Raw genomic sequence first — 26066 nt, forward strand, 5'->3', positions numbered from 1 at the left:
GCAGACATTCTGTGGGCACTACACATCATGAGTGTGTCCTATACACAGCGGGGGCAGACATTCTGTGGGCACTACACATCATGAGTGTGTCCCCTATACACAGCGGGGGCAGACATTCTGTGGGCACTACACATCATGAGTGTGTCCTATACACAGCGGGGGCAGACATTCTGTGGGCACTACACATCATGAGTGTGTCCTATACAAAGCAGGGGCAGACATTCTGTGGGCACTACACATCATGAGTGTGTCCTATACACAGCGGGGGCAGACATTCTGTGGGCACTACACATCATGAGTGTGTCCCCTATACACAGCGGGGGCAGACATTCTGTGGGCACTACACATCATGAGTGTGTCTCCTATACACAGCGGGGGCAGACATTCTGTGAGCACTACACATCATGAGTGTGTCCTATACACAGCGGGGGCAGACATTCTGTGGGCACTACACATCATGAGTGTGTCCCCTATACACAGCGGGGGCAGACATTCTGTGGGCACTACACATCATGAGTGTGTCCCCTATACACAGTGGGGGCAGACATTCTGTGGGCACTACACATCATGAGTGTGTCCTATACACAGCGGGGGCAGACATTCTGTGGGCACTACACATCATGAGTGTGTCCCCTATACACAGCGGGGGCAGACATTCTGTGGGCACTACACATCATGAGTGTGTCCTATACACAGCGGGGGCAGACATTCTGTGGGCACTACACATCATGAGTGTGTCCTATACACAGCGGGGGCAGACATTCTGTGGGCACTACACATCATGAGTGTGTCCCAAACACACAGAGGGGGCAGACATTCTGTGGGCACTACACATCATGAGTGTGTCCCCTACACACAGAGGGGGCAGACATTCTGTGGGCACTACACATCATGAGTGTGTCCCCTATGGGATGCGGTCATTTGGTCTACTGCATTATGGTCGACAGTCATTAGGTCGAATCCATTAGGTCGACATGCTAAAAGGTCGACATGGGAAAAGGTCGACATGATTCTAGTTCGAAAGGTCATTAGTTCGACAAGGTCATTAGTTCGACATTGTCTATGTCGACATTCACAAGGTCGACATGGAGTTTTTCACTGTTTTTTGAGCCAACATGTGCCGACAGGCGGTATTTCATGCCCTACCATCCACTAGGGCGTGGTGGGAGAATAAAATAGTGTGCCGAGCGTAGCGAGGCACCGTGCCCGACGCATTGCGAGCGCAGCGAGCGATGCGAGGGGATGCAGTGCACTTTAAACTGTGTCCATGTCGACTGTGTTGACATTCAGGTAAAAAAACAGTGAAAAACCCCATGTCGACCTTGTGAATGTCGACATAGACAATGTCGAACTAATGACCTTGTCGAACTAATGACCTGTCGAACTAATGACCTTTCGACCTAGAATCATGTCGACCTTTTCCCATGTCGACCTAGAGTCATGTCGACCTTTTAGCATGTCGACCTAATGGATTCGACCTAATGACTTTCGACCATAATGCAATAGACCAAATGATCCCAACCCGTCCCCTCTACACAGCCGGGGCAGACATTCTGAGGGCACTATACATCATGAGTGTGTCCCCTATACACAGCAGGGGCAGACATTCTGTGGGCACTACACATCATGAGTGTGTCCCCTATACACAGTGGGGGCAGACATTCTGTGGGCACTACACATCATGAGTGTGTCCCCTATACACAGCAGGGGCAGACATTCTGTGGGCACTACACATCATGAGTGTGTCTCCTATACACAGCGGGGGCAGACATTCTGTGGGCACTACACATCATGAGTGTGTCCCCTATACACAGTGGGGGCAGACATTCTGTGGGCACTACACATCATGAGTGTGTCTCCTATACACAGCAGGGGCAGACATTCTGTGGGCACTACACATCATGAGTGTGTCCCCTATACACAGCAGGGGGCAGACATTCTGTGGGCACTACACGTGTGTGTGCCCTATACAAAGCAGGGGCAGACATTCTGTGGGCACTACACATCATGTGTGTGTGCCCTATACAAAGCAGGGGCAGACATTCTGTGGGCACTACACATCATGAGTGTGTCCTATACACAGCGGGGGCAGACATTCTGTGGGCACTACACATCATGAGTGTGTCCTATACACAGCAGGGGCAGACATTCTGTAGGCACTACACATTATGAGTGTGTCTCCTATACACAGCGGGAGCAGACATTCTGTGGGCACTACACATCATGAGTGTGTCCTATACACAGCGGGGGCAGACATTCTGTGGGCACTGCACATCATGAGTGTGTCCCCTATACACAGCGGGAGCAGACATTCTGTGGGCACTACACATCATGCGTGTGTCCCCTATACACAGCAGGGGCAGACATTCTGTGGGCACTACACATCATGTGTGTGTCCTATACACAGCGGGGGGCAGACATTCTGAGGGCACTACACATCATAAGTGTGTCCTATACACAGCGGGGGCAGACATACTGTGAGCACTACACATCATGAGTGTGTCCTATACACAGCGGGGGCAGACATTCTGTAGGCACTACACATCATGAGTGTGTCCCCTATACACAGCAGGGGCAGACATTCTGTAGGCACTACACATCATAAGTGTGTTCCCTATACAAAGCAGGGGGAGACATTCTGTGGGCACTACACATCATGAGTGTGTCCTATACACAGAAGGGGCAGACATTCCGAGGGCACTACACATCATGAGTGTGTCCTATACAGAGCAGGGGCAGACATTCTGAGGGCACTACACATCATGAATGTGTCCCCTATACACAGCGGGGGCAGACATTCTGAGGGCACTACACATCAAAAGTGTGTCCTATACACAGCGGGGGCAGACATACCGTAGGCACTACACATCAGGAGTCTGTCCCCTATACACAGCAGGGGCAGACATACTTTGGGCACTACACATCATGAGTGTGTCCTATACACAGTGGGGGGCAGACATTCTGTGGGCACTACACATCATGCTTGTGTCCTATACACAGCAGGGGAAGACATTCTGTGGGCACTACACATCGTAAGTGTGTCCCCTATACAAAGCAGGGGGAGACATTCTGTGGGCACTACACATAATGAGTGTGTCCTATACACAGAAGGGGCAGACATTCTGAGGGCACTACACATCATAAGTGTGTTCCCTATACAAAGCAGGGGGAGACATTCTGTGGGCACTACACATCATGAGTGTGTCCTATACACAGAAGGGGCAGACATTCTGAGGGCACTACACATCATGAGTGTTCTATACAGAGCAGGGGCAGACATTCTGAGGGCACTACACATCATGAATGTGTCCCCTATACACAACGGGGGCAGACATTCTGAGGGCACTACACATCATGAGTGTGTCCTATACACAGCGGGGGCAGACATTCTGTGGGCACTACACATCATGAGTGTGTCCCCTATACACAGCGGGGGCAGACATTCTGTGGGCACTACACATCATGAGTGTGTCTCCTATACACAGCGGGGGCAGACATTCTGTGGGCACTACACATCATGAGTGTGTCCTATACACAGCGGGGGCAGACATTCTGTGGGCACTACACATCATGAGTGTGTCCCCTATACACAGCGGGGGCAGACATTCTGTGGGCACTACACATCATGAGTGTGTCCCCTATACACAGCGGGGGCAGACATTCTGTGGGCACTACACATCATGAGTGTGTCCTATACACAGCGGGGGCAGACATTCTGTGGGCACTACACATCATGAGTGTGTCCTATACAAAGCAGGGGCAGACATTCTGTGGGCACTACACATCATGAGTGTGTCCTATACAAAGCAGGGGCAGACATTCTGTGGGCACTACACATCATGAGTGTGTCCTATACACAGCGGGGGCAGACATTCTGTGGGCACTACACATCATGAGTGTGTCCCCTATACACAGCGGGGGCAGACATTCTGTGGGCACTACACATCATGAGTGTGTCCTATACACAGCGGGGGCAGACATTCTGTGGGCACTACACATCATGAGTGTGTCCTATACACAGCGGGGGCAGACATTCTGTGGGCACTACACATCATGAGTGTGTCCCCTACACACAGAGGGGGCAGACATTCTGTGGGCACTACACATCATGAGTGTGTCCTATACACAGAAGGGGCAGACATTCTGAGGGCACTACACATCATGAGTGTTCTATACAGAGCAGGGGCAGACATTCTGAGGGCACTACACATCATGAATGTGTCCCCTATACACAACGGGGGCAGACATTCTGAGGGCACTACACATCATGAGTGTGTCCTATACACAGCGGGGGCAGACATACCGTAGGCACTACACATCAGGAGTCTGTCCCCTATACACAGCAGGGGCAGACATACTTTGGGCACTACACATCATGAGTGTGTCCTATACACAGTGGGGGGCAGACATTCTGTGGGCACTACACATCATGCTTGTGTCCTATACACAGCAGGTGAAGACATTCTGTGGGCACTACACATCATAAGTGTGTCCCCTATACACAGCAGGGGCAGACATTCCGTGGGCACTACACATCATGAGTGTGTCCCCTGTACACAGCGGGGGCAGACATTCCATTGGCACTACACATCATGCTTGTGTCCTATACACAGCGTGGGGCAGACATACTGTGGGCACTACACATCATGCGTGTGTCCTATACACAGCGGGGGCAGACATACTGTGGGCACTACACAACATGCGTGTGTCCCCTACACACAGCGGGGGCAGACATTCTGTGGGCACTACACATCGTAAGTGTGTCCCCTATACACAGCTGGGGCAGACATTCTGAGGGCACTACACATTATGAGTGTGTCCTATACACAGTGGGGGCAGACATTCTGTGGGCACTACACATCATGAGTGTGTCCCCTATACACAGCGGGGGCAGACATTCTGTGGGCACTACACATCCTGCTTGTGTCCTATACACAGCGGGGGCAGACATTCTGTGGGCACTACACATCCTGCTTGTGTCCTATACACAGCGGGGGCAGACATTCTGTGGGCACTACACATCATGAGTGTGTCCTATACACAGCGGGGGGCAGACATTCTGTAGGCACTACACATCATGAGTGTGTCTCCTATACACAGCGGGGCAGACATTCTGTGGGCACTACACATCCTGCTTGTGTCCTATACACAGCGGGGGCAGACATTCTGTAGGCACTACACATCATGAGTGTGTCCCCTATACACAGCGGGGGCAGACATTCTGTGGGCACTACACATCGTAAGTGTGTCCCCTATACACAGCTGGGGCAGACATTCTGTGGGCACTACACATCCTGCTTGTGTCCTATACACAGCGGGGGCAGACATTCTGTGGGTACTACACATCATGAGTGTGTCCCCTGTACACAGCGGGGGCAGACATTCCATTGGCACTACACATCATGCTTGTGTCCTATACACAGCAGGGGCAGACATTCTGTAGGCACTACACATTATGAGTGTGTCCCCTATACACAGCGGGGGCAGACATTCTGTGGGCACTACACATCATGAGTGTGTCCCCTGTACACAGCGGGGGCAGACATTCCATTGGCTCTACACATCATGCTTGTGTCCTATACACAGCAGGGGCAGACATTCTGTGGGCACTACACATCGTAAGTGTGTCCCCTATACACAGCGGGGGCAGACATTCTGTGGGCACTACACATCATGAGTGTGTCCTATACACAGCAGGGGCAGACATGCTGTGGGCACTACACATCATGCTTGTGTCCTATACACAGCGGGGGCAGACATTCTGTGGGCACTACACATCATGCTTGTGTCCTATACACAGCAGGGGCAGACATTCTGTAGGCACTACACATTATGAGTGTGTCCCCTATACACAGCGGGGGCAGACATTCTGTGGGCACTACACATCATGAGTGTGTCTCCTGTACACAGCGGGGGCAGACATTCCATTGGCACTACACATCATGCTTGTGTCCTATACACAGCGGGGGCAGACATTCTGTGGGCACTACACATTATGAGTGTGTCCCCTATACACAGCCGGGGCAGACATTCTGAGGGCACTACACATTATGAGTGTGTCCCCTATACACAGCCGGGGCAGACATTCTGAGGGAACTATACATTATGAGTGTGTCCCCTATACACAGCCGGGGCAGACATTCTGAGGGCACTACACATCATGAGTGTGTCCCCTATACACAGCCGGGGCAGACATTCTGTAGGCACTACATCATTGCCTTATCGGTACCCAGAGGTGGACCCAATGGGTATTGCAGATACTGCGAATGTATTGCGTCTATGCCTTCGATACGGAGGTTTTACGGTTTATTAAAGCCTGAAGTTTGTAAGCGCACAATGATATATCACTGCCCATTAGAAGCCCCCTGAATGGCCTGCACATGCCTGTATATCTTATGTAATATATCCATACAAGGCTTACCTCATAGTAACCAATCTGCGATGCTTTAGCGCATACATTAGCCTCAGTGGACATTTATAAAGTATATCACGCAGTCCATTTCCATATACCATGTACTGTACTTTGGTTGCGGCCGTGTCACTGTACAGAGGATGAACGGGGCATTGTTGATGCGGTTTACAAAGGATATTTTCTGCGACATTCAATACGTTTCTCTGCTACATCAAGACATAAAAATAGTATCATGTCCATCTTGCAGCTGGTGTAAGAAGGGATGTAAATGCAGAGCGGATCTGGCAGGAGAATGGATCTGTATGAGCTATATATAAAAAGGGACGGGCTATGAGCTGCAGCAGTGTAAGAACTCAGCTAAGAGCGAAGCCTGAAACCAACATACACAGCCAGGTATTAGATCAGGCACATTACCGTGCTCCCATAGGGCAGGGAGATACCAACCGCCACTGCTCCGAACCTCCCAACATTCTCACAGTGGTGCAGACCCAAAGTACAACATCTAGGCCTGAGTAGCAGATAGTCCAGCATTCCTCTAGCACTGGCCATGGAAACGGTCTACGGCAGGGGTGGGCAATACGCTGTTCATGAACTACACATCCCAGCATGCCTTGCCTTAGCTTTGCTATTTGGACATGCTGAAACTGATGCAAGGCATGCTGGGATATCTCTTATATATTTGGCTACAACTGTCACTCAAAGTGTGTCTGGAGATATAACCCTGGGTGGAGCCTCTGACTCACATGACAGAGAACCAGCCCAGTGAGCCCACAGACAGTGCCAGACACCCTCTCTGCCTCTCCATGTTACACAGCAAAGACACAGCTACTCACCAGACACACCAGGTGAGCGCCCCACACCTCCATACCTCCCAACATGACCCTCTCCAGGAGGGACAGAATGCTCTGTTTGTGGACTTCCATCTTAATTTATGATTGTCATCACCTGTCATTTTAAACAGGGTAATTGATAAGAAAGGTGTTTAAGCACAGGTGATGGTAATCCATAAATTAAGAAGAAAGTCCAGAAACAGAGCAATGTGTCCCTCCTGGAGAGGGTCATGTTGGGTATACACCTCCCCCCCCCCCCCCCCCCCCATTCACGGCATCCCCACGATTAAATGGCACATGCAAAACACTGACATGGCTATGGTCGACAATGAAAAAGGTTGACAAGATTTATTTTTCACTTTTTCAATGTTTTCATATTCCTTCTCATGTGTCGACATGGACACCAATGAAGTGCCACACTTATGTCAACATTTACATGTGTTGACCTTTCTGTGTTGATTTTTTTCTTGTGGCGATTCGCGGCACCCCCCATTGCGACCCCCCTCCCGCGATTTGCAGCACACCCCCCGCAATTCTCGGCACCCCGGGGACTCCCGCGATTCGCGGCCCCATCCCGTGACACCACCCCCCCCCCCCTCCTGCAATTCGCGGCAACCCCCGGGCCCCCCTCCCGCGGTTCACGGTGCCCCCCCACGACCCCCCCTACCGCGGTTCACGGTGCCCCCCACGACCGCGATTCCCCACCCCTGACCCCCCCCTCCTGTCATTGCGGCAACCCCCCGCCCCCGCGACCCCCCATCCCACGATTCGCGGCACCCACACCCCCCCCCCGCGACCCATCCTCCTGCAATTCACGGCATCCACCCACAACCCCTCCTCCCGTGATTCGCGGACACCCCTCACCTCCTCCCTCCCCCACCCCCGCGCGTGATTCACGGCAACCCCAGGATTAAATGGCACATGCAAAACACTGACACGGCTATGGTCGACAATGAAAAAGGTTGACATGAGTTTTTGAAGATTTATTTTTCTTTTTTTTGAATGTTTTCATATTCATCTCATATGTGTCGACATGGACACCAATGAAGTGCCACACTTATGTCAACATTTACATGTGTTGACCTTTCTGTGTTGATTTTTTCTTGTGGCAATTTTTTTCCAGTGACAACTATGTGCACGTCAACCTAGACATCATCAACCAATTCTTTGTATAATTTTACTGTAGGTGTTTTAAGTCAGATCTTTTACTGCTACTATTACTGTTTATGTAAATGCATTCTGAATGACAGCAACATCCTACCATCCTTCTACAAGAATATTTAACCAATGCACTAGGTGATTCATCGCGCCCCGTGCCCCCCCCCCCCTCCCGCAATTCTCTGACCCCCCGCGCACCCTCTCCCGCGATTCACGCCCCCTCCCACGATACACGTCACCCCCCCTCCCCCAATTCGCAACCCCACCTCGCACAATTCACGCACCCTCCCACGCTTTGCGGACCCCCGCCCTCTCCCGCGATTCGCAGACACCTGCGCCCCCTCCCTCCCTTGATTCAGGGCACCCCCCACGCCCCTCCCACAATTCACGGCACCCCTAAGCCCCTCTTTAGTCCCCCGTATGCCCACACACCCCTATCACTACCCAGCTTCCTGCTCTCCTGCTGCCACGCTGGACCCTCACCCACTGGCAGAAGCAGCACAGTATCTCCCACCCTCCTCTTTAGTCCCCCTTATTCCCACACACCCCTATCACTACCCAGCCTCCTGTTTTCCTGTGTCGTGACCTCTGCCAGTGGGGAGCCGCTGACTCAGAAACACCCTACTATACTATTGCACGCACACACACCTAAACAACATGCACACACAGCCCCCCACACCCACAAATGTCACTGTACCCTCCACACTATCAATGTACATCTTACTCTGTAACCGCTTTTTAATTAAACAAAACAATACACACCCCCTTCCACATCATATGCTCTCTATGTAACACATTTCACCTATAACTGAAGTTGCAATACAGGCATCTTTCATACAATTCTAACCATCTTTCTCATATACAAATGTTCACAAATTAAGGGGGCGCAGCCCCTTACGACGGTGTGAAGAGCGCCCGTAGGGCGCGATGAATCACCTAGTGAGGATATACCTATCCTTAAATAGCATATTCTGGGGCTCCACGAAATTTAGCTTCTCAGCTGCGCCATCCCCCCAAAAAATAAAAAATCTTAAAATATGGAATTTAGGGCCTAATTCAGGAAGGATCGCTAATCTGAGATGATGCAGATTAATAGAAAGCCGCCGCCCAGACAGATAATGCCCCATGCAAATGGACCATCAACACATTCAGCGCCACATATATCAGCACATAATGCTGGGATACGATGGTCGACCACTCAAGGTTGACAGGTCTTAAGTTGACACATGGATAGTCATAGTATAGTATCGCATACAGTACAGTGATCAGTATCGCATCGCTTCTGCCTAATTCCCAAACCGCATATAAGGTACATTTATTTATCAAATCCACTTCACAGGGGTGTGCGAGAGAGTGTGCAACAGGCAAATAGTGCACAGTGCAAGCACGGATTTCAGCTACACATAGGACACTACACCCCAACATGTCCTGACCACTGGCCATAATACATCTATTACACCCTATACAGACATAGGGACACTACACCCCAACATGTCCTGACCGCTGGCCATAATACATCTATTACACCCTATACAGACATAGGACATTACACCCCAACATGTCCTGACCGCCGACCATAATACATCTATTACACCCTATACAGACATAGGACACTACACCCCAACATGTCCTGACCACTGGCCATAATACATCTATTACACCCTATACAGACATAGGACACTACACCCCAACATGTCCTGACCGCTGGCCATAATACATCTATTACACCCTATACAGACATAGGACACTACACCCCAACATGTCCTGACCGCTGGCCATAATACATCTATTACACCCTATACAGACATAGGACACTACACCCCCAACATGTCCTGACCGCTGGCCTTAATACATCTATTACACCCTATACAGACATAGAACACTACACCCCCAACATGTCCTGACCGCCGGCCAAATACATCTATTACACCCTATACAGACATAGGACACTACACCCCAACATGTCCTGACCGCCGGCCATAATACATCTATTACACCCTATACAGACATAGGACACTACACCCCCAACATGTCCTGACTGCAGGCCATAATACATCTATTACACCCTATACAGACATAGGACACTACCCCCCCAACATGTCCTGACTGCAGGCCATAATACATCTATTACACCCTATACAGACATAGGACACTACACCCCAACATGTCCTGACCACCGGCCATAATACATCTATTACACCCTATACAGACATAGGACACTGCACTCCCAACATGTCCTGACCGCTGGCCATAATACATCTATTACACCCTATACAGACATAGGACACTACACCCCAACATGTCCTGACCGCTGCCCATAATACATCTATTACACACTATACAGACATAGGACACTACACCCCAACATGTCCTGACCGCTGACCATAATACATCTATTACACCCTATACAGACATAGGACACTACACCCCAACATGTCCTGACCGCTGGCCATAATACATCTATTACACCCTATACAGACATAGGACGCTACACCCCAACATGTCCTGACCACTGGCCATAATACCATTACACCTTATACAGATAGGACACTATACCCCAACATAACCTACAGTAGGACACTTATGGTCCATACCCAATGGGCGACTGAGCAGAAAGCCGCTCAGTTCACTTGTGTGAGCGGCTTTAAGCTCAAAAGCCGCCCAGTGTGTACGGGGCAGCAATGAGCATTGGTGCACACTGCTCATCTGCTGGTATCACCAGCAGATGAGCGAGGAAGTGGATGGCTTACCACAGCGCCCTGCTACGGAAAGCCTTCCGCCCCAAGGAAAATCGCTAAAACAGGCGAAAAAGCGCTCAGTGTGCATGCAGCGTGTAAGCACAAAGCGTTTATCAGCCCAGCAATTTTCCCCATCATCGTTATCCATCGATGCTGGACAAAAACACCCAGTGTGTATGGACATTAAACAGTGATCCAGATTTCAGTCAGACAATGTAGCTTAATATCAGGTAGGCAGGTACCAAGAGATTTGTGTAATTACATTTAATTCAGAGGGAAAATGATCGAGACCAAAAATAGAAAAGTGTAGTTCAGGTTCAGCAACACTGCTGGAGATTCCATGCACGAAAGCTGTACCAAGAACAGGCCTCCATCCAAACAAACCAAACGAAGTCTGCAGGCAACCGAGGCTGATGCAACGGGCGGCAGGGCGTCTAGCACACTAATCATCGCACCTGGCGACACATGGGCTTCTGCGGTCGGTGGACACCGGAAGAAATATCTGCAGAGTATTACACACTGGAGGACTGAAGACAATCTAAGCTGCTCTGCTGAATTAAGGTTCATGCTGGTTATGTTGAAGGGCGGACCAGTGTATGGTGGAAACTGTAGTAGTCCACGGATCCATCCTGAGGGCTGTCAACAGTAGCGTTATCATAGTGCAGAGGGCAATTCTCTGGAACACATTAGGACCCTTGGCACAAGTACAGCAATATATGAATGCTCCATAATAATCACCACTGCAGATCATGTTTCCATTGGAAGTATCCAAACCACAAGACAGGGAATTCCTGCAAAGGAATGATTCCAACCAGTGTTTCTTCTTCAATCCAGCGGAGCAGCAGTGCGGTTATGCTACTGGGCTGCACAGAATGCAGTCTGACAGGAGGCAGACACCTAGGCCCTTATTCTGGTTGGTGCGGTCAGAGCCGCACACGGGCTCCGACCGCACAAACCAAGGGCCGCCCACCGGACGGATCGCCACGGCCGTCCGTACACGGACGGCTGGCGATCCGCACAAAAATGGTGGAGGCTACGCCTCCACCATGGTGGGAGCTGCCCCCTGCCTTCGATGGTCGACGACCATCGAAGGCAGGCCCGCACGCCGCGGCAGCTCCCGCAAGCTCAGACCACACGGACAATCGTCCGTGTGGGAGCTTGTAAGGGGGCTGAAAGCTGACATCCGGCGACGTCAGCTTTCCGCCCCCATTGTCATGGTAATGAGGGCGTCATGCCCTCATTACCATGCATACGCCCCGCGTTTTCATGGGAACGCCCATGAAACGCGGGGCGTACACATAGGGAAATGAGGGGCTGAAGCCCCTCACGCCCCTATACGCCCCCTTTGCGGCGGACCAAATCCGTCTGCGGCGAAGGGGCTGCACATGCGCAGAATGACCTCTGCGCATGTGCAGACCACAAACATCGGCGGTACGGCCGCACGCGGGCCGTACCGTGCCGATCAGAATAAGGGCCCTAGTGTGGTACAACCTTGACTCTTGTCCTGGCTTCATGCATTTGGTAAATGAGGGAACAGCCCACTATTAGGTGGATGTGATACACTGTGTATACACAGAACCCAATGTGCCCCACTGGCCTTCTCACAATATAACTTATTATACTCAACACAGACATCGGACTCTAAATCTAACAAACTTCCCAACTATTTATAAGGTTTCAATTTTAAATACTCTCCTAAAAGCTGCAGTTTAAATAGCAAGAAATGCAAATAAATCGCTAGGTAGTTTTGTATTTCTGTATATGAAACACACACTTTGTGTGACACATGTAGATGCCTCCGATGACAACCAGACAGCCGTAACTGCCCGGCCATGATTGTACATGCAGATCATGCGTTCACGAGCACAAGCAGAGTAATTAAGACCAGAGATTGACCATTCCTTGGCTGGATGCTCAGTGAGGCCTGATTAAATCACACCAGTATATAGGAAATGATAATACGGGTCAGGGTCTCGTATTAATAAACCCTGCGCGGGGAAGTCGACCTTCATCGTTTTATTTCACGACAATATGGTGGGGGACTGAACAGGTGGAAGGCACAGAGGTTAGACATCTTAACCTGTATTATGCTGGATGGGTTGACAGTTCTAAGAGTTGTATGCGATCAATAGCAATCCCTGCGGTGCACTACAACGTCAAACCGCGCACGAGAAAAAAAAATGAACAAGAAACGTACAAAAAAGTTAATGCCAGGATGTAGAAGAAGTGACTGAGCTGTAAATTGGTTATCGCTGGAATAAAAAGGAACTCAAACTTAAAAGACATTGTAAGTTGTACACACTTGGCGGTGGCATTGCAGTTGCCGCAAAAAGCAGTCAGTGTGTGTTCACTCATCGCCACCAATTAAACAGAGCGTGCAAGCATATGCAACAAGCAAAATCAACAGCGGTTCATTTGCAAGCTTTTGCCTACTTTAACTATATAAATACTCCATCTACACCATCATATAAACACAGAAAGCTGCATAAGACACGGGAATGTCACACACAATGGAGAAAGAAAAAGCATACATACATATCTTAATCTGTGAAAACCCCAAAAGGAGGGGGAAAACTGACATTTTTTTTTTTAAAGTGTAAAAAACCCATTGGTGCCATATCATCCATTAAAACACACCTTTCAATGACATGGGGATGAGCGCTGGGTCTGGGGAGGTCCAGGCATCCATTGCTAGCCTGATACATATGCTATTAGCCTATGCATAGTCACCACACTCCCCCCCTATTTCCATATTAAACGGCAAGGAGAGAACAGACCGTACCCACCTGGTACATACTCACTGCAGTCCAGCATGATGGGACGTGGAACGCGTTACTTTCAATCCAAACAGGTGGAAGGAAGAATATGCCTAAACAGTCTATAGGAGACCACTAATTTGGCCAGGAAAGGGGAGGGGGGAGGCAATAGATATTACACGGACTATACCATAGCAAACGGAACACCGAAAAACTTGAGTTGCTCTGCAGAGTTTTAGCCTCTCCTGCTCGCTCGGTGTGACATTGTCAAGGCAACTGAAGCATGAAAAAGTTCCCCTTTTTGTAATAAAATAGAAACAAAGATTGCAGCTGGCAGTTTCCATAATGAAGCTTAATCAGTATGCAGCTGATTAGGGCCTTATGCAAATCTTCCCTCGTTAGCGCAGCAGCCAGTACTTTGAAGTCCGTGAGCAATTCATTTGCAGAGTACATTGAAAGCGCTCCCTGCATAATTTAAATCAGGGTATAAATATTTATCAGCTCATTTGCATATTAATTGGTTAGCGCAAACATTCCAAGCAGCACAGCAGCCAGAAAGAAAAGTGCATGAAGGGGAGAGAGAGAGAGAGAGAAAAAATTATCTCCAGAGTGCCAGCATAATAATTAAGGGGAACAAAATGAAATTTCTTCCACTGGATTGGATTTTCTGACCTAACTGGAGAATAGTATCATTGCAGAATCGGGGGGGGGGGGGGGGGGGGGGGGGGGAGGTTTAGCAAAAAAGGAGGAGGCGGTGGGGTGACTAGCGGGAGAAAGTTATGGGGGGGGAATGAATGGATTTCGGACAAGACAGGAAATGTTGCCACATCTCACATATACTCAGCGAGAGTACCCCAATGCTATTAAATTGATTGAAGTGGGAATGGGACATTTGCAAATCGCTGACCAATTACAAGTGCCAAGAGCAGTGGCCATGGTGAGCAGAGGCCAGCGAGGAACGGGGAAGCAGTGAGACACTTTATCCGAAACGAGTCTCTGCATTCCATTCCCTGCTAATCCCCTCACAACAAGCCTGTTGGCTGCAATGGGCTCAGTGCTGCTCTTATGGGCACAGTCTATAGCGGAGAGAAAACAGGAGGGAGAGGCAAAAAAAATATAATACACAGGATTAGAATAGGAATACTTCTACTCTAGTAAGGGCTGAGCGACCACTTAAAGGGACAGTGCTAGTCGTACAGCGTAGGTACTTGGCATTCTCATATGCAACAGTTAAGCATTAAAAGTTCCATAACTTGACAGAACTAATAGCCATTATATAATATTATTATTGATGCGTCCAGACACCATCAGCTTCCTTCAATAGCCATACATTATGTTTTTCTAGGCGGTCAAGCTCTCCAAAGGGCAACAACTGTTGTCAGTAGCAGACACACAGGGGTAAATTTGGATGGGATGTTCCCCGTAGCAACCGATCTGTTATCTTCTAGGAGGTGCTTATTAAATAAGAAGTACAATCTGATTCCAAAGCTTTTCTGCTTACAACCTCATGTGCGATGTAACTGTGGTTTCCTTGGTAATGTTGTGCAATATTATGAATCATTAGGAAACAAAGCAAGACAAAATCGTGAACAGTCTCCTTCTAGTCTGCCACAGAGATTCACGTATAAACAAAGAAAAAAAGGTCTATATTTTTATTTTCGTGGGATTGCTGTTTTGAGATCAATGTGTGCCCCATTGCTCTTTAAGATCACAAGTACCAGATGAAACGACAGGAAGCATTCTAACAAATAATGGCTCCTTATCCAAAAATGTCCATCTCCACTTTCTTGTAGAATACACATTGGTTGGGATAAATATGAAGGTGATAACGAACCAGCTAATCAGCTGTGTTTGAATAATGGCAGTTAGGAGTTGATTGGCTGGTGCGTTATCACTTCCCACTCTACCACCACTTCATCAGGCTTAATACACCTGCTACATTAGTTTATAACAGTGTTATTTATTACCAGTTATTTATAAAGCGCACACATATTCCGTAGCGATTTACAGAGAATATTTGAATATTCACATCAGTCCTCGCCCTAGTGGAGCTTACAATCTATATTCCCTACCACATGTACACGCACACACAGACATTCTAGGGTTCATTTCATCAGGAGACACTTGACCTACCAGTATATTTTTGGATTGAGGAAGGAAACCCACGCAAGTACGGGGAGAATATACAAACTCTGCACAGTGACGGCCACGGTGGGAATGGAACCCACGACTTTAATGCTGTGAGGTAGTAATGCTAACCATTACACCGTCCGTACTAGACACTACTCTCCACTTTCTATGGCAATGTGGCTGCAAACCTGAAAGCCAAACAAGGACAGCCAATCTCACAGTGCAAGACTACAGGTAAGCAAGCGCGTAGATGACAGATACACTGTGGCAAAGAGGTTTAGAGGATGGTAAACAAAGTTATTCAATAAGTAAAACATCCATCATTAACCTCAGATGTTTCTCTGTATCAGCGATGGCAGCAGAAAATGCCATACTTGCCGGATCTGTGGTATATAGTCACACAACTGCGGTCCTATCTCTACAAAAGGCACCAGCAGCTTTTATAATTTTCAGATAATTTTTTAATTAATTAAAACGCCACAGAGCGGAACGGTCTGCAGACAGAATTAGTGTGGAGGCTGCCGTTACACTGACCAGGCTCCTGTTACGCTAAATAGTTTCAAGCAGCAGAAAAAAACTTCCCGGCGACCCCCATGGCAGGATATTGCTAACACATACACAACTAATAGACTAATTAGCCGAAGGGGTGAGACTACCACCATTAAACTTGCAGAAGGCTGAGGGAATCTAGTGGAAGGAAGGGTGTAATTAGGTAATCAAAGACTAGCTTGTGGTCTAGTTTCTGCCTCGCCACCCACAGGGCAGTCACAGGAGGAGACGGCTCAGGGCCTGGCCCCTTCCACTCGTTTCCCTGTTGAGCTTACCAGGTTATGCAAATCGTTCAAATCAATGCTTTGCATGAATTATATTAATAGTGAGCAACCGTTATCTCACAGTGCATTAGTACAATGCAACATCTGCACCAATAGGAGACGGCTGGGGTTACAAAGTTCCTGTACTGGGAAAGTGCATATCAAATGAGAGGACATTCGATCCTGGTTTAAAAACATAAGAAGTCTCTTGGATACCACACATAACCGCTCTGGTCAATGACCTTACAATCTACGAAGCTGTGGGGATCTGTGGATATCTGAGCAAATAAAGTGTAGCTACGGTGGGGAACACAATAATACCAATAACTGCACAGAGCACAGTGTAATTTACTTACTTGAAACGTAAACGTTTCGCCTAGAGGTACAGCGGAAACAATGCCGATACTCTGACACACCATACAGCTTTCAAACCGCACAAATTACCCAGGTTCAACCTGGTTTGTTGCTGGGTCGACCCGGGTCACTGTGCCTTTTGAAAAATCCCAGGTCCAGCAAACCGGCAATCTGACCAAGGTTAAAAGAAGGCCTTTACCTGGGTCGGTCCCAGGTTGCTGGGCAGTTCCCGTTCCAGGTACCCCTTCACACTATAGGGAGGATGCAGCGTCCGCTCCAAACTCCGTCACCCGATGACCCGGCACTGCCCCAGCCCCCTCAGTGACAAAGCTTATTGTTGGGTCACTGTAGGGAGCTTCACCTCGCAAATGCCGGAATTTGTGATGTGAAAGGGGTAATACACATTTCAAAGCTGGGTTAGACCCAGGATTTCGATCCAGGGTCAGGCGCTTTCACATCAAACCCCCATTATACAGAGGGCGACCCTGGTTTAACTCTGCTTATAAACTGGGTTGAATTGCCGGGTTGGCAATAACCCGGGTCAGAGATGCGAGGTGTAATGGGTATAGGGTGCTAACTTAAAGGTTGGGAACCACTGTAATACCCCTTTCACATTGCAAATGCTGGGATTTGGGTCCATCTTGGGAGCAAACCAGCATTTGCGAGGTGAAGCTCCTTGCAGTGACCTCACTGACATCATTAGGGGGCGGGGCAGGGCATTGGGGGGGCAGCACTTGCAGCGGACGCTGCCTCCTCCATGTAGTGTGAACCAGTCCCTATTGTTTCCCATGAAAAAAGGTTGAGATGTCAACATAAGACTTAAATAAAATAAGCCTGACCCTGTATGTCAATGTGTTACTTACGTCATGGTCACTTTTATATAACACACTGGATTAGTTCTCAAGAAAGCTCAACAGCTTCCAGCCACTTGTTATAGTAATCATATTATTCAGTGCTGTGCAGAAATCATTATTCACATTAGTCCCTGTGGGGGGTGGGGACACGGAAAAGTTGGAATATGTCAGAAATGCAAAGCAGGAACAAAATAAACTCAGGCTATGGTCAGTGCACACCCCAAACCTCACCCATGTCTGCCCAGAAATGCCAGTTTTGAAGGCCAAAATCTGGGCAGTTGGGAGAAGGGAAGCCAATCCTGGACACAAAAAAACCCTGAAAAACTCATGTCGATCTTTTGACCGTATTGACCTGTTGTCTGTTGACATAGTGACTGTCAAACTGGTCACTGTGTCACTGCCTGCGCATGTGACCTTTCCCAATTATCGGGGAACTGCAGGTTGGATCGCTAGATACGGCAGACCACCTTCCGGTTACCACTGCAAGCGTGTATGTAAAATGAGCAACTGATTTGAAAATGATTGATTTTAAAAAAGGGAGAATCAGACAAGGAATACAGATTGGGCACCTGTATAAGGGTAAAGGGTACTTGTTTCCTAGCAGGGCGCCCACTAGGAAAATCATATCACATTGTATCGCATGGACCATTTTAGTGCCGTGCGATGCGATGCGATTCTTTAATGTCATTTATTCACTGCTCTGTATGCCCCAGGGGATCGCATCGCACCTCCAGCAAAATCGCATGTGATTTTATAGGGTGTGCGATGCCATTACATTAGCTATACAATAATATCATTGTATGACATACAAAGAGGTTTAAGGCACCCCCCCACCCCAAAGAGTGGCAACGGTTTCATACCCCCACTATCCACATTGGCGTGGAGTTGATTTTACATAGTGTGGCGAGCGCAGCGAGCCACCGAGCCCAAAGCGTGGCGAGCCACCCAAAGGGGACGAAGAATACATGTAAAATAATCCGTGTGCGCTAGCCATGCTTCGGGCTCGTCACACTATATCAACTCCACGCCGACATGGATAGTGGGGGTATGAAAACGGAGGAGGATGCGTTCCGCCGCCGCTCGCCACGCTTCAGGGTGGCGTGGATAGTGGGGGGGTGCGTAAAACATCATTGTCATACAATGATATTATTGTATACCTAATGTGATGGCATCGCACACCCTATAAAATCGCATGCGATCGCCTGGGGCATACAGAGCAGTGAATAAATTACATTTTAAAAAAATCGCATCGCACGGCACTAAAATGGCCCATGCAATGCGATGCGATACGATTTCACTGCATTAACGTACGTAGGCAATCTGGGCGCCCTTCTAGGGAACAAGTACCAATAAAAGTTATTTAACATGCACGAATATTATATGCAGTCTCTAAAGAAGGAAAAAAGAGCCAATGAAGAAGTAATATAAAAGATAAACATTGTAAGAAATCCTCCCATTAATTCCAGTGAATACGGTACCTACAGATTTTTATTTTAAGTCGGCGACGTGAGAGCTCCCAGTGATCTTATTCGTGTATTATAAGCCACTCGCTGGAAATGAATCAATAACATTTTGTTAACGTTTCATTACGGAGAGTGAAATCTCTTTATCTGGTTATATGAGAACATTTTCCTTGAGTTTCACGCGAGCACACTTGGAAATGTGGCGTATTGTGCAGCAAGGTGACAGATAAAACCCAATCCGTTTGTTAGGGGCCGTTTATAAAACCTATTTAATCAAACCACAAGCTGCTCCGCTACCCTTGGCCCCGGCTTTTGTCTGTTTTGGAAGAGGTAAAAGGTTAAGCAGATGTTCCTCACAGATGCCTGGCGATCGCTCTGCTCTATATTCAAGCGTCTGCCAGCTCTCTGCAGGCACAAATAAACGGAACGATGGCAGAGAAGAAGGAGGCTGGCACAGCGCAGAGCTCTGCAAAGTGGAGAATACGGAGCACGGAAAGCTGCGACTTCACACCTCTCCGCGACGTGCAGTCACATTAACGGATGACCTAAATTTAGCTTTAAATTATTTATTCAGCAGCGTGTGCGCGGACAAACTCTCTGCTCTTCATTCGTGGCCGGCTGTACCCCAGGCACAGGGGGAATTGTACTTGTGTTTTATAGACGCCAGCTCTGGTAACACTAGCACAAATAGAATCACACGGCGGAAAAAGGACACTTCGCAGAGGTGGTGGGTTCCAGCGGAACGACCTTAGGGCTCCATTACCGCGCACCGTACTTGTAAATGCAGCAATCTGTGGAATTTATAGTCCATAAATAAAGCTGGGATGAAGATGGGGACAATTCGTTCTGTAGTTGGAGTATAAGGGAGGCAGAACAATAATGACAATTACGGGGATTCCACGCAATACCCGTAAGGGAACAAGGTAAAGTTTCTGAAGCAGTTTTAAAAAGTTTGCTCGGGTTGCCGGGTAACAGCGGACGTGGGTGTCTGCGTAAGGACACAGAAGTGCTTAACATAGATGAACCCGGTCCCACGGTCAATAGGATGACACCAAATAGCTGACAGTGATAAGGCTGGCAGACAAAGGGTGGACACGGAAATTGTTGACGCGTCAAAAAGGTTAACAGGAGCTTTTCAATTTTTTGGTGTTAAATTTGTAGATTTCAGCACATGAACTGCAAACTGGTCTAACGCGTCCCCTGGCATCGTTCTCTCGCCATGATTCAGGCCAGGTGCTTTCCTGCGCTCAGCTCCCAGAGGCCATACGAATGTATTAGGATGCAAAAGTACGAAAAATATGAAAGAAATTCAGGTTGACCTTCTCATGTGAGGATAAGGTCATTCGGTCTAGAACAACTAGGTCAACAAGCATTGGGTCGACACCACAAAGTCGACATGCAGGAAGGTCAACATGGGTGTAGGTCGACATGGGTCTAAGTTGACATGGGCAAGGTCAACATGGGTTTTTCAGATTTTTTTTTAGCCGACATGTGCCGACAGGCGGTATTTCATGCCCTACCATCCACTAGGGCGTGGTGGGAGAATAAAATAGTGTGCCGAGCGCAGTGAGGCACCGTGCCCAAAGCATTGCGAGCGTAACGAGCCATGCGAGGGAATGCAGTGCACTTCAAAATGTGTCCGGGTCAAAAAACAGAGAAAAACCCCATGCCGACCTTTTGACTGTCGACCTTGCCCAGATTGACCTAACCCATGTCAACCTAGTGGTGTCGCCCAAATGCTTGTCGACCTAGTTGTTGTAGACCAAATGATCCACACCCTTCATGTGTCAAGCCTTTGTCTAGGTAGACCTATGGACCCAGATACCGGATGAACGTGGGCTGAGGGCTGTAGTGCGGCGTCATAGCTGCCCACCACCGCTCCTCTGCTGGCATTACCAGCAGGTGAGTGACGGTTTGGACGGCTTTCCATAGCGTCCTGCTATGGAAAGTCGTCCACACACTGTGAAAGTCGCTGGTCAGGGGGGAAATCGCTCAGTGTGTATGGACATTTAATGTAGGGAAACCGCCTGGCTTTTCCTCCACCCATAAGAGCCACAATCAGCACCAGGCTCTGCCAGGCTGGTTACATTATAAGTGTGATACCTGCGGCTTAGGGGCCATAATGTGCCCCTTCCCCAGCCTGGTCAGCATGAGAATGTGATGGGCTGGAGTGTGGGAACCCTGCTCTGATTGGTCGTTGGCATATTGTCCCCTTGAGGTCAAATGCGTGGTTTAGAAATCAAATTCTGATCATCTCCCAGGGGATTTCATTGATCCATTATGGATTTAGGTTACTAAAAGGAGGAGACCGATCCACACACAACGTCATATAACGTTAGACGTGAGCTGCCGCCAGTCCATGAGAAGGATTACGGTGGCCGGAGTCCTGCCTTCTGCTATTGGCTGCACACAGGAATCAGTAGACAGACATCCCACAGACTTTGCAGCACAGATGGCACAAAAGTTAGAGGGAGATAAATGGGAGCAGTGGCCATTAGTCATCTAACAGCCCATACACAGGACAGTGGGATAAGAAGGGTTTGCACATTGTAGTCTGGATTCCTCTCATCCTTGTGGAAAAACAGTGGAACTGGTCCAGGACCCTTTGGATCCTCCAGACTCCTCCTAGGCAGCGCGGGTTGGGATCATTTGGTCGACAGTCATTAGTTTGACACCATTAGGTCGACATGGGAAAAGGTCGACATGGGAAAAGGTCAAAAGGTCATTAGTTCGACAGATCATTAGTTGGACATTGTCTAGGGCGACAGTTAAAAGGTCGACATTGGGTTTTTCACTGTTTTATTACCTGAATGTCAACACAGGCGACATGGACACAGTTTAAAGTGCACCGCATCCCCTCTCAATGAGTCGGGCACACTATTTTATTCTCCCACCACACCCTAGTGGATGGTGGGGCATGAAATACCCCCTGTCGGCACACGTTGGCTCAAAAAACAGTGAAAAACTGCATGTCGACTATAATGCTGTAGCATGCGCAATGTATCATTTGCAAAAACTTGGCACATCAAGTGCCTAATCGTGTGTCCCCCTCCCGGGGAGCTGCAGGGGGAAATCAGGTCCGACTTGTCCTTAGGACAAGTCAGACTAATGTATGGGGGCCTTTACAAACATAACACCCAATGACCTACCTACATAATTATTCATCCATATCTTGGTTTTATTCAGTAGTCAGGGTATCATTTAGCTGTGCGTGTACCTTAATATGCTCTGGCAGGAAAATCAGATGGACTATCTTTAACAACCTGTATACTCTGGTGGGTATTGCAAAATTCTATTACTGCATGCACTCAGTAACACACACTGCAGCTTATAATCCACACCGTAAACTGTTCCAACACACCTCACATACAGATGTTACAATTGTCAAAACAATGAGACAAAATGTAGCTTTTTTTTTTGCTGGGATAAAAAAAAAAAACTGCCCCTGATAACTTCTATCGAAGCACATAACTTATATCGAAGCATAAGATGTCCTCTTAAAATGCTGTGCGACAAAGATATTTGGTCTACAGATGCACTAGAACCACTGTATTCCGAGGTAAAGAGAGGAGGGCGGTTGATGATAAACTCCATTAGGTGTCCAGCAGTTGAGGTCTGCATTTCCACCTGTTGTCTCCTTGCCCGGAGGCATTGCTGCTGCTTGGGCAGGGTCACTTGCAGTTCTGATCTCATAACACGGATGGATGAATCCCAGGCTCTGCCTTAGGCGGATTTCAGATCCTAAAAGTGAGCCCCAGGCTTTCTGCATCACTTTCTGTACCAGTAAAGGGTGCCGGGGAAAGAGAGGACTCTTGGATTAAACTTTTACTGAATAACATACAGAAACAAAGCTACAAGTGCAAGAAGTTTTATACAAAACTAAGCATCCAACATTGATGGCCATTCACATATAAGGAATGTAATGATGGAAGCTGTGCTACTGCAATCCACTAGCGCCCGTTCTGCGATGGTTCCACATATGACCACAGGTCAGTGCATACAGCATAGCACTAACAGCTACTGGCTATAAATGCAGCATTTCATTGGCTGGAGGGGAAAACAGAAAGTGCAAGCCGGCCTATCTGATTACCGTCAGCACCAGGGTGGCTTCCTAGTCACTGCTGGACATGATCTATGGGTCTATGTACAAAGCTTTGGAGAGAGTTACCAACCAATCAGCTCCTAACTGTAATGTTATAGGCTGAAAACTCACAGGAGCTGCTTGGTTAATACTTTATCTCTCTCAGGCTTTGTACATAGAACCTTATAAGTCTATTCCAGCAAACCACATTTACAGTAATGTATCTTGCATTTTATCCTCACAATGCAATACACACATACATTCCACTACGCACATCATGTAAAAGGCATTATATATTTTTTTTTAATATCCAGACCCCTTTTTTTCCCACTAGAGTTAAGATAAAAATGTGTAGCATGCTACTGATGGGCTGCCTTACCCACAATGCCCCTGTTGGCTAGGGGGAGATAAAAAGATATAAAGACAAATGTGAAGTGGCGCGACAATCAATATAGATCCATATTGTAATACACAAAGTCCTTGTTTAAATAGTATTTTCTTTATTAAAAAGTCTTTTTTTCCCTTTTCTTTCTCAATAGACCGTTCATCACTGTAGATTGCTTGATACAAAGTTATAAAAATGCGCTGTTTCACCCAACGCGTTTCGCCCAGCACGGGGCTTCTGGGAATCAATGAAGAATAGTACAGGTAGGGTGGATAGTGTAAAAGTCTTTTTGCATGACAAAGTAAAGGTGCCAGGCCTATTCACACGGTCCCATTTAGTCAAAAGACTAAAAACTTGGCTCAATGTGGCCCCTCCTTTAGTGGTAAAGTATTGGGGCAATCTCTACAGTTGCTTTGTAGATCGCCTATATCAGAGGTTGCCAAACGCGGTCCTCAAGGCACCCCAACAGTCTAGGTTTTCGGTATATCCATGGCTCAGCACAGATGGTTAAATCAGACTGACTGAGTTACTAATTAAGTCACCTGTGGCCAGGCATGGATATACTTAATACCTGGACCGTTGGGGGTCCCCTGAGGACCGCGTTTGGGAACCTCTGGCCTATATAATAGGACACCTGGATGTGTTCTCTCTAGTCTGGCTCAGCAAGAATGCCTTGTCATATATATTAGATAGATTTGAGGTGATAGATAGATTATCTTCTGGTCGCTCAGTGAGAGGATATCAGATAGATAGATTTGCTGTAATCTCTGTACAGGACACAACTATACACTGGCTGTGTGCAACTCCAGACAGCAGAGAAGAGCCCCCTCCATGCAGCCGCACATCTAGAGTACAGGACAGCGTCTGATCCAGACAGCAGGGAAGAGCGGCCTCCATGCAGCCGCACATCCGGAGTACAGGACAGCGTCTGATCCAGACAGCAGGAAAGAGCGGCCTCCATGCAGCCGCACATCCAGAGTACAGGACAGCATCTGATCCAGACAGCAGAGAAGAGCGCCCTCCATGCAGCCGCACATCCAGAGTACAGGACAGCGTCTGATCCAGACAACAGGGAAGAGCGGCCTCCATGCAGCCGCACATCCAGAGTACAGGACAGCCTCTGATCCAGACAGCAGAGAAGAGCTCACTCCCTGCAGCCGCACATCCAGATTACAGGACAGCGTCTGATCCAGACAGCAGAGAAGAGCACCCTCCATGCAGCCGCACATCCAGAGTACAGGACAGCGTCTGATCCAGACAGCAGGGAAGAGCGGCCTCCATGCAGCCGCACATCCAGAGTACAGGACAGCATCTGATCCAGACAGCAGGGAAGAGCGCATTTCCACTAGAAGAAAACCCCAGGTGGATGCTTGTCCCCACGGAAATGACCGGGTTATTTCTGCCAGTGTAAAAGGGGTATTATTTGCAGGCACCCACTGGGAACCGGGCATATCAGCGTTTTTCCAATTATTTTGTTTGATTGAGATATTTCGCTAAATCTACACATGCATTGATGAAGCCAATGCTAAAATGATTTGCTGCACAAAATAATAGTCTGTAGGTCGTATCATTATTATAGATTATATAGATTACCCTGCTATAATAGATTACCGGTGATGTCACTATTTATAGTCACCCCCACATAAAATGTATTTGTTTAACGGAATAAAATATCCAGTGTATACACAGATTTTCTATTATGTAATGGGCTTTATTTACCACAATCCAGAGCAAAATCAATACCTTAAATAGTTTTCATTAATAAAAATGGGAGAATACAAAAAAAACCCAGTCCCAAAGAGCTTCCAATCTAAAATCTAAGCTGGTTTCATACCCAGGATAAAAGCACGTGCTAGAACCTTTGCAGCAGCAGAACCCAGTGGGCCCGACTCGAAACTCCTGCGTGTCTATAGGTCTCCGGACATTGTGCAAGCTCCATAATGCAAATGAATCTCCTTTTAGCCGCTTTGAGTGCAGGCACCAATTTAAATTTCTACCAGGAAGCCACACTTGACATTTGATCCTGCGAATCAGTTTATTAAACGCGGGAGTTTCTTCCATAGAACCCAATCAATGTAACTATTACTTGACAT

The 26066-nt window shown here is 48.0% G+C and overlaps 1 protein-coding gene across 11 annotated transcripts in view; it reads right to left on the minus strand.

The window, feature by feature from the left end:
• Positions 1-26066, minus strand: part of POU2F1 (POU class 2 homeobox 1) — a 127644-nt gene that overhangs the window by 54750 nt on the left and 46828 nt on the right. For 5 of the 11 annotated variants that reach the window (XM_083171595.1, XM_083171591.1, XM_083171594.1 and 2 more), the window contains exon 1: positions 13925-14311. The exons of 1 other annotated variant lie outside the window; for it this stretch is intronic. In XM_083171595.1, the coding sequence (XP_083027721.1) occupies positions 13925-13952 (28 nt within the window). In that variant the 5' untranslated portion in view covers positions 13953-14311. Of the gene's footprint in view, positions 1-13924; positions 14312-26066 lie in introns of those variants that run through there. 5 more of the 11 variants (XM_083171596.1, XM_083171586.1, XM_083171593.1 and 2 more) reach the window with 3 other exon arrangements.

Source organism: Crinia signifera, chromosome 2 (genome assembly GCF_055691185.1).
Source record: "Crinia signifera chromosome 2, ASM5569118v1, whole genome shotgun sequence".
NCBI classification, from domain to species: domain Eukaryota; kingdom Metazoa; phylum Chordata; class Amphibia; order Anura; family Myobatrachidae; genus Crinia; species Crinia signifera.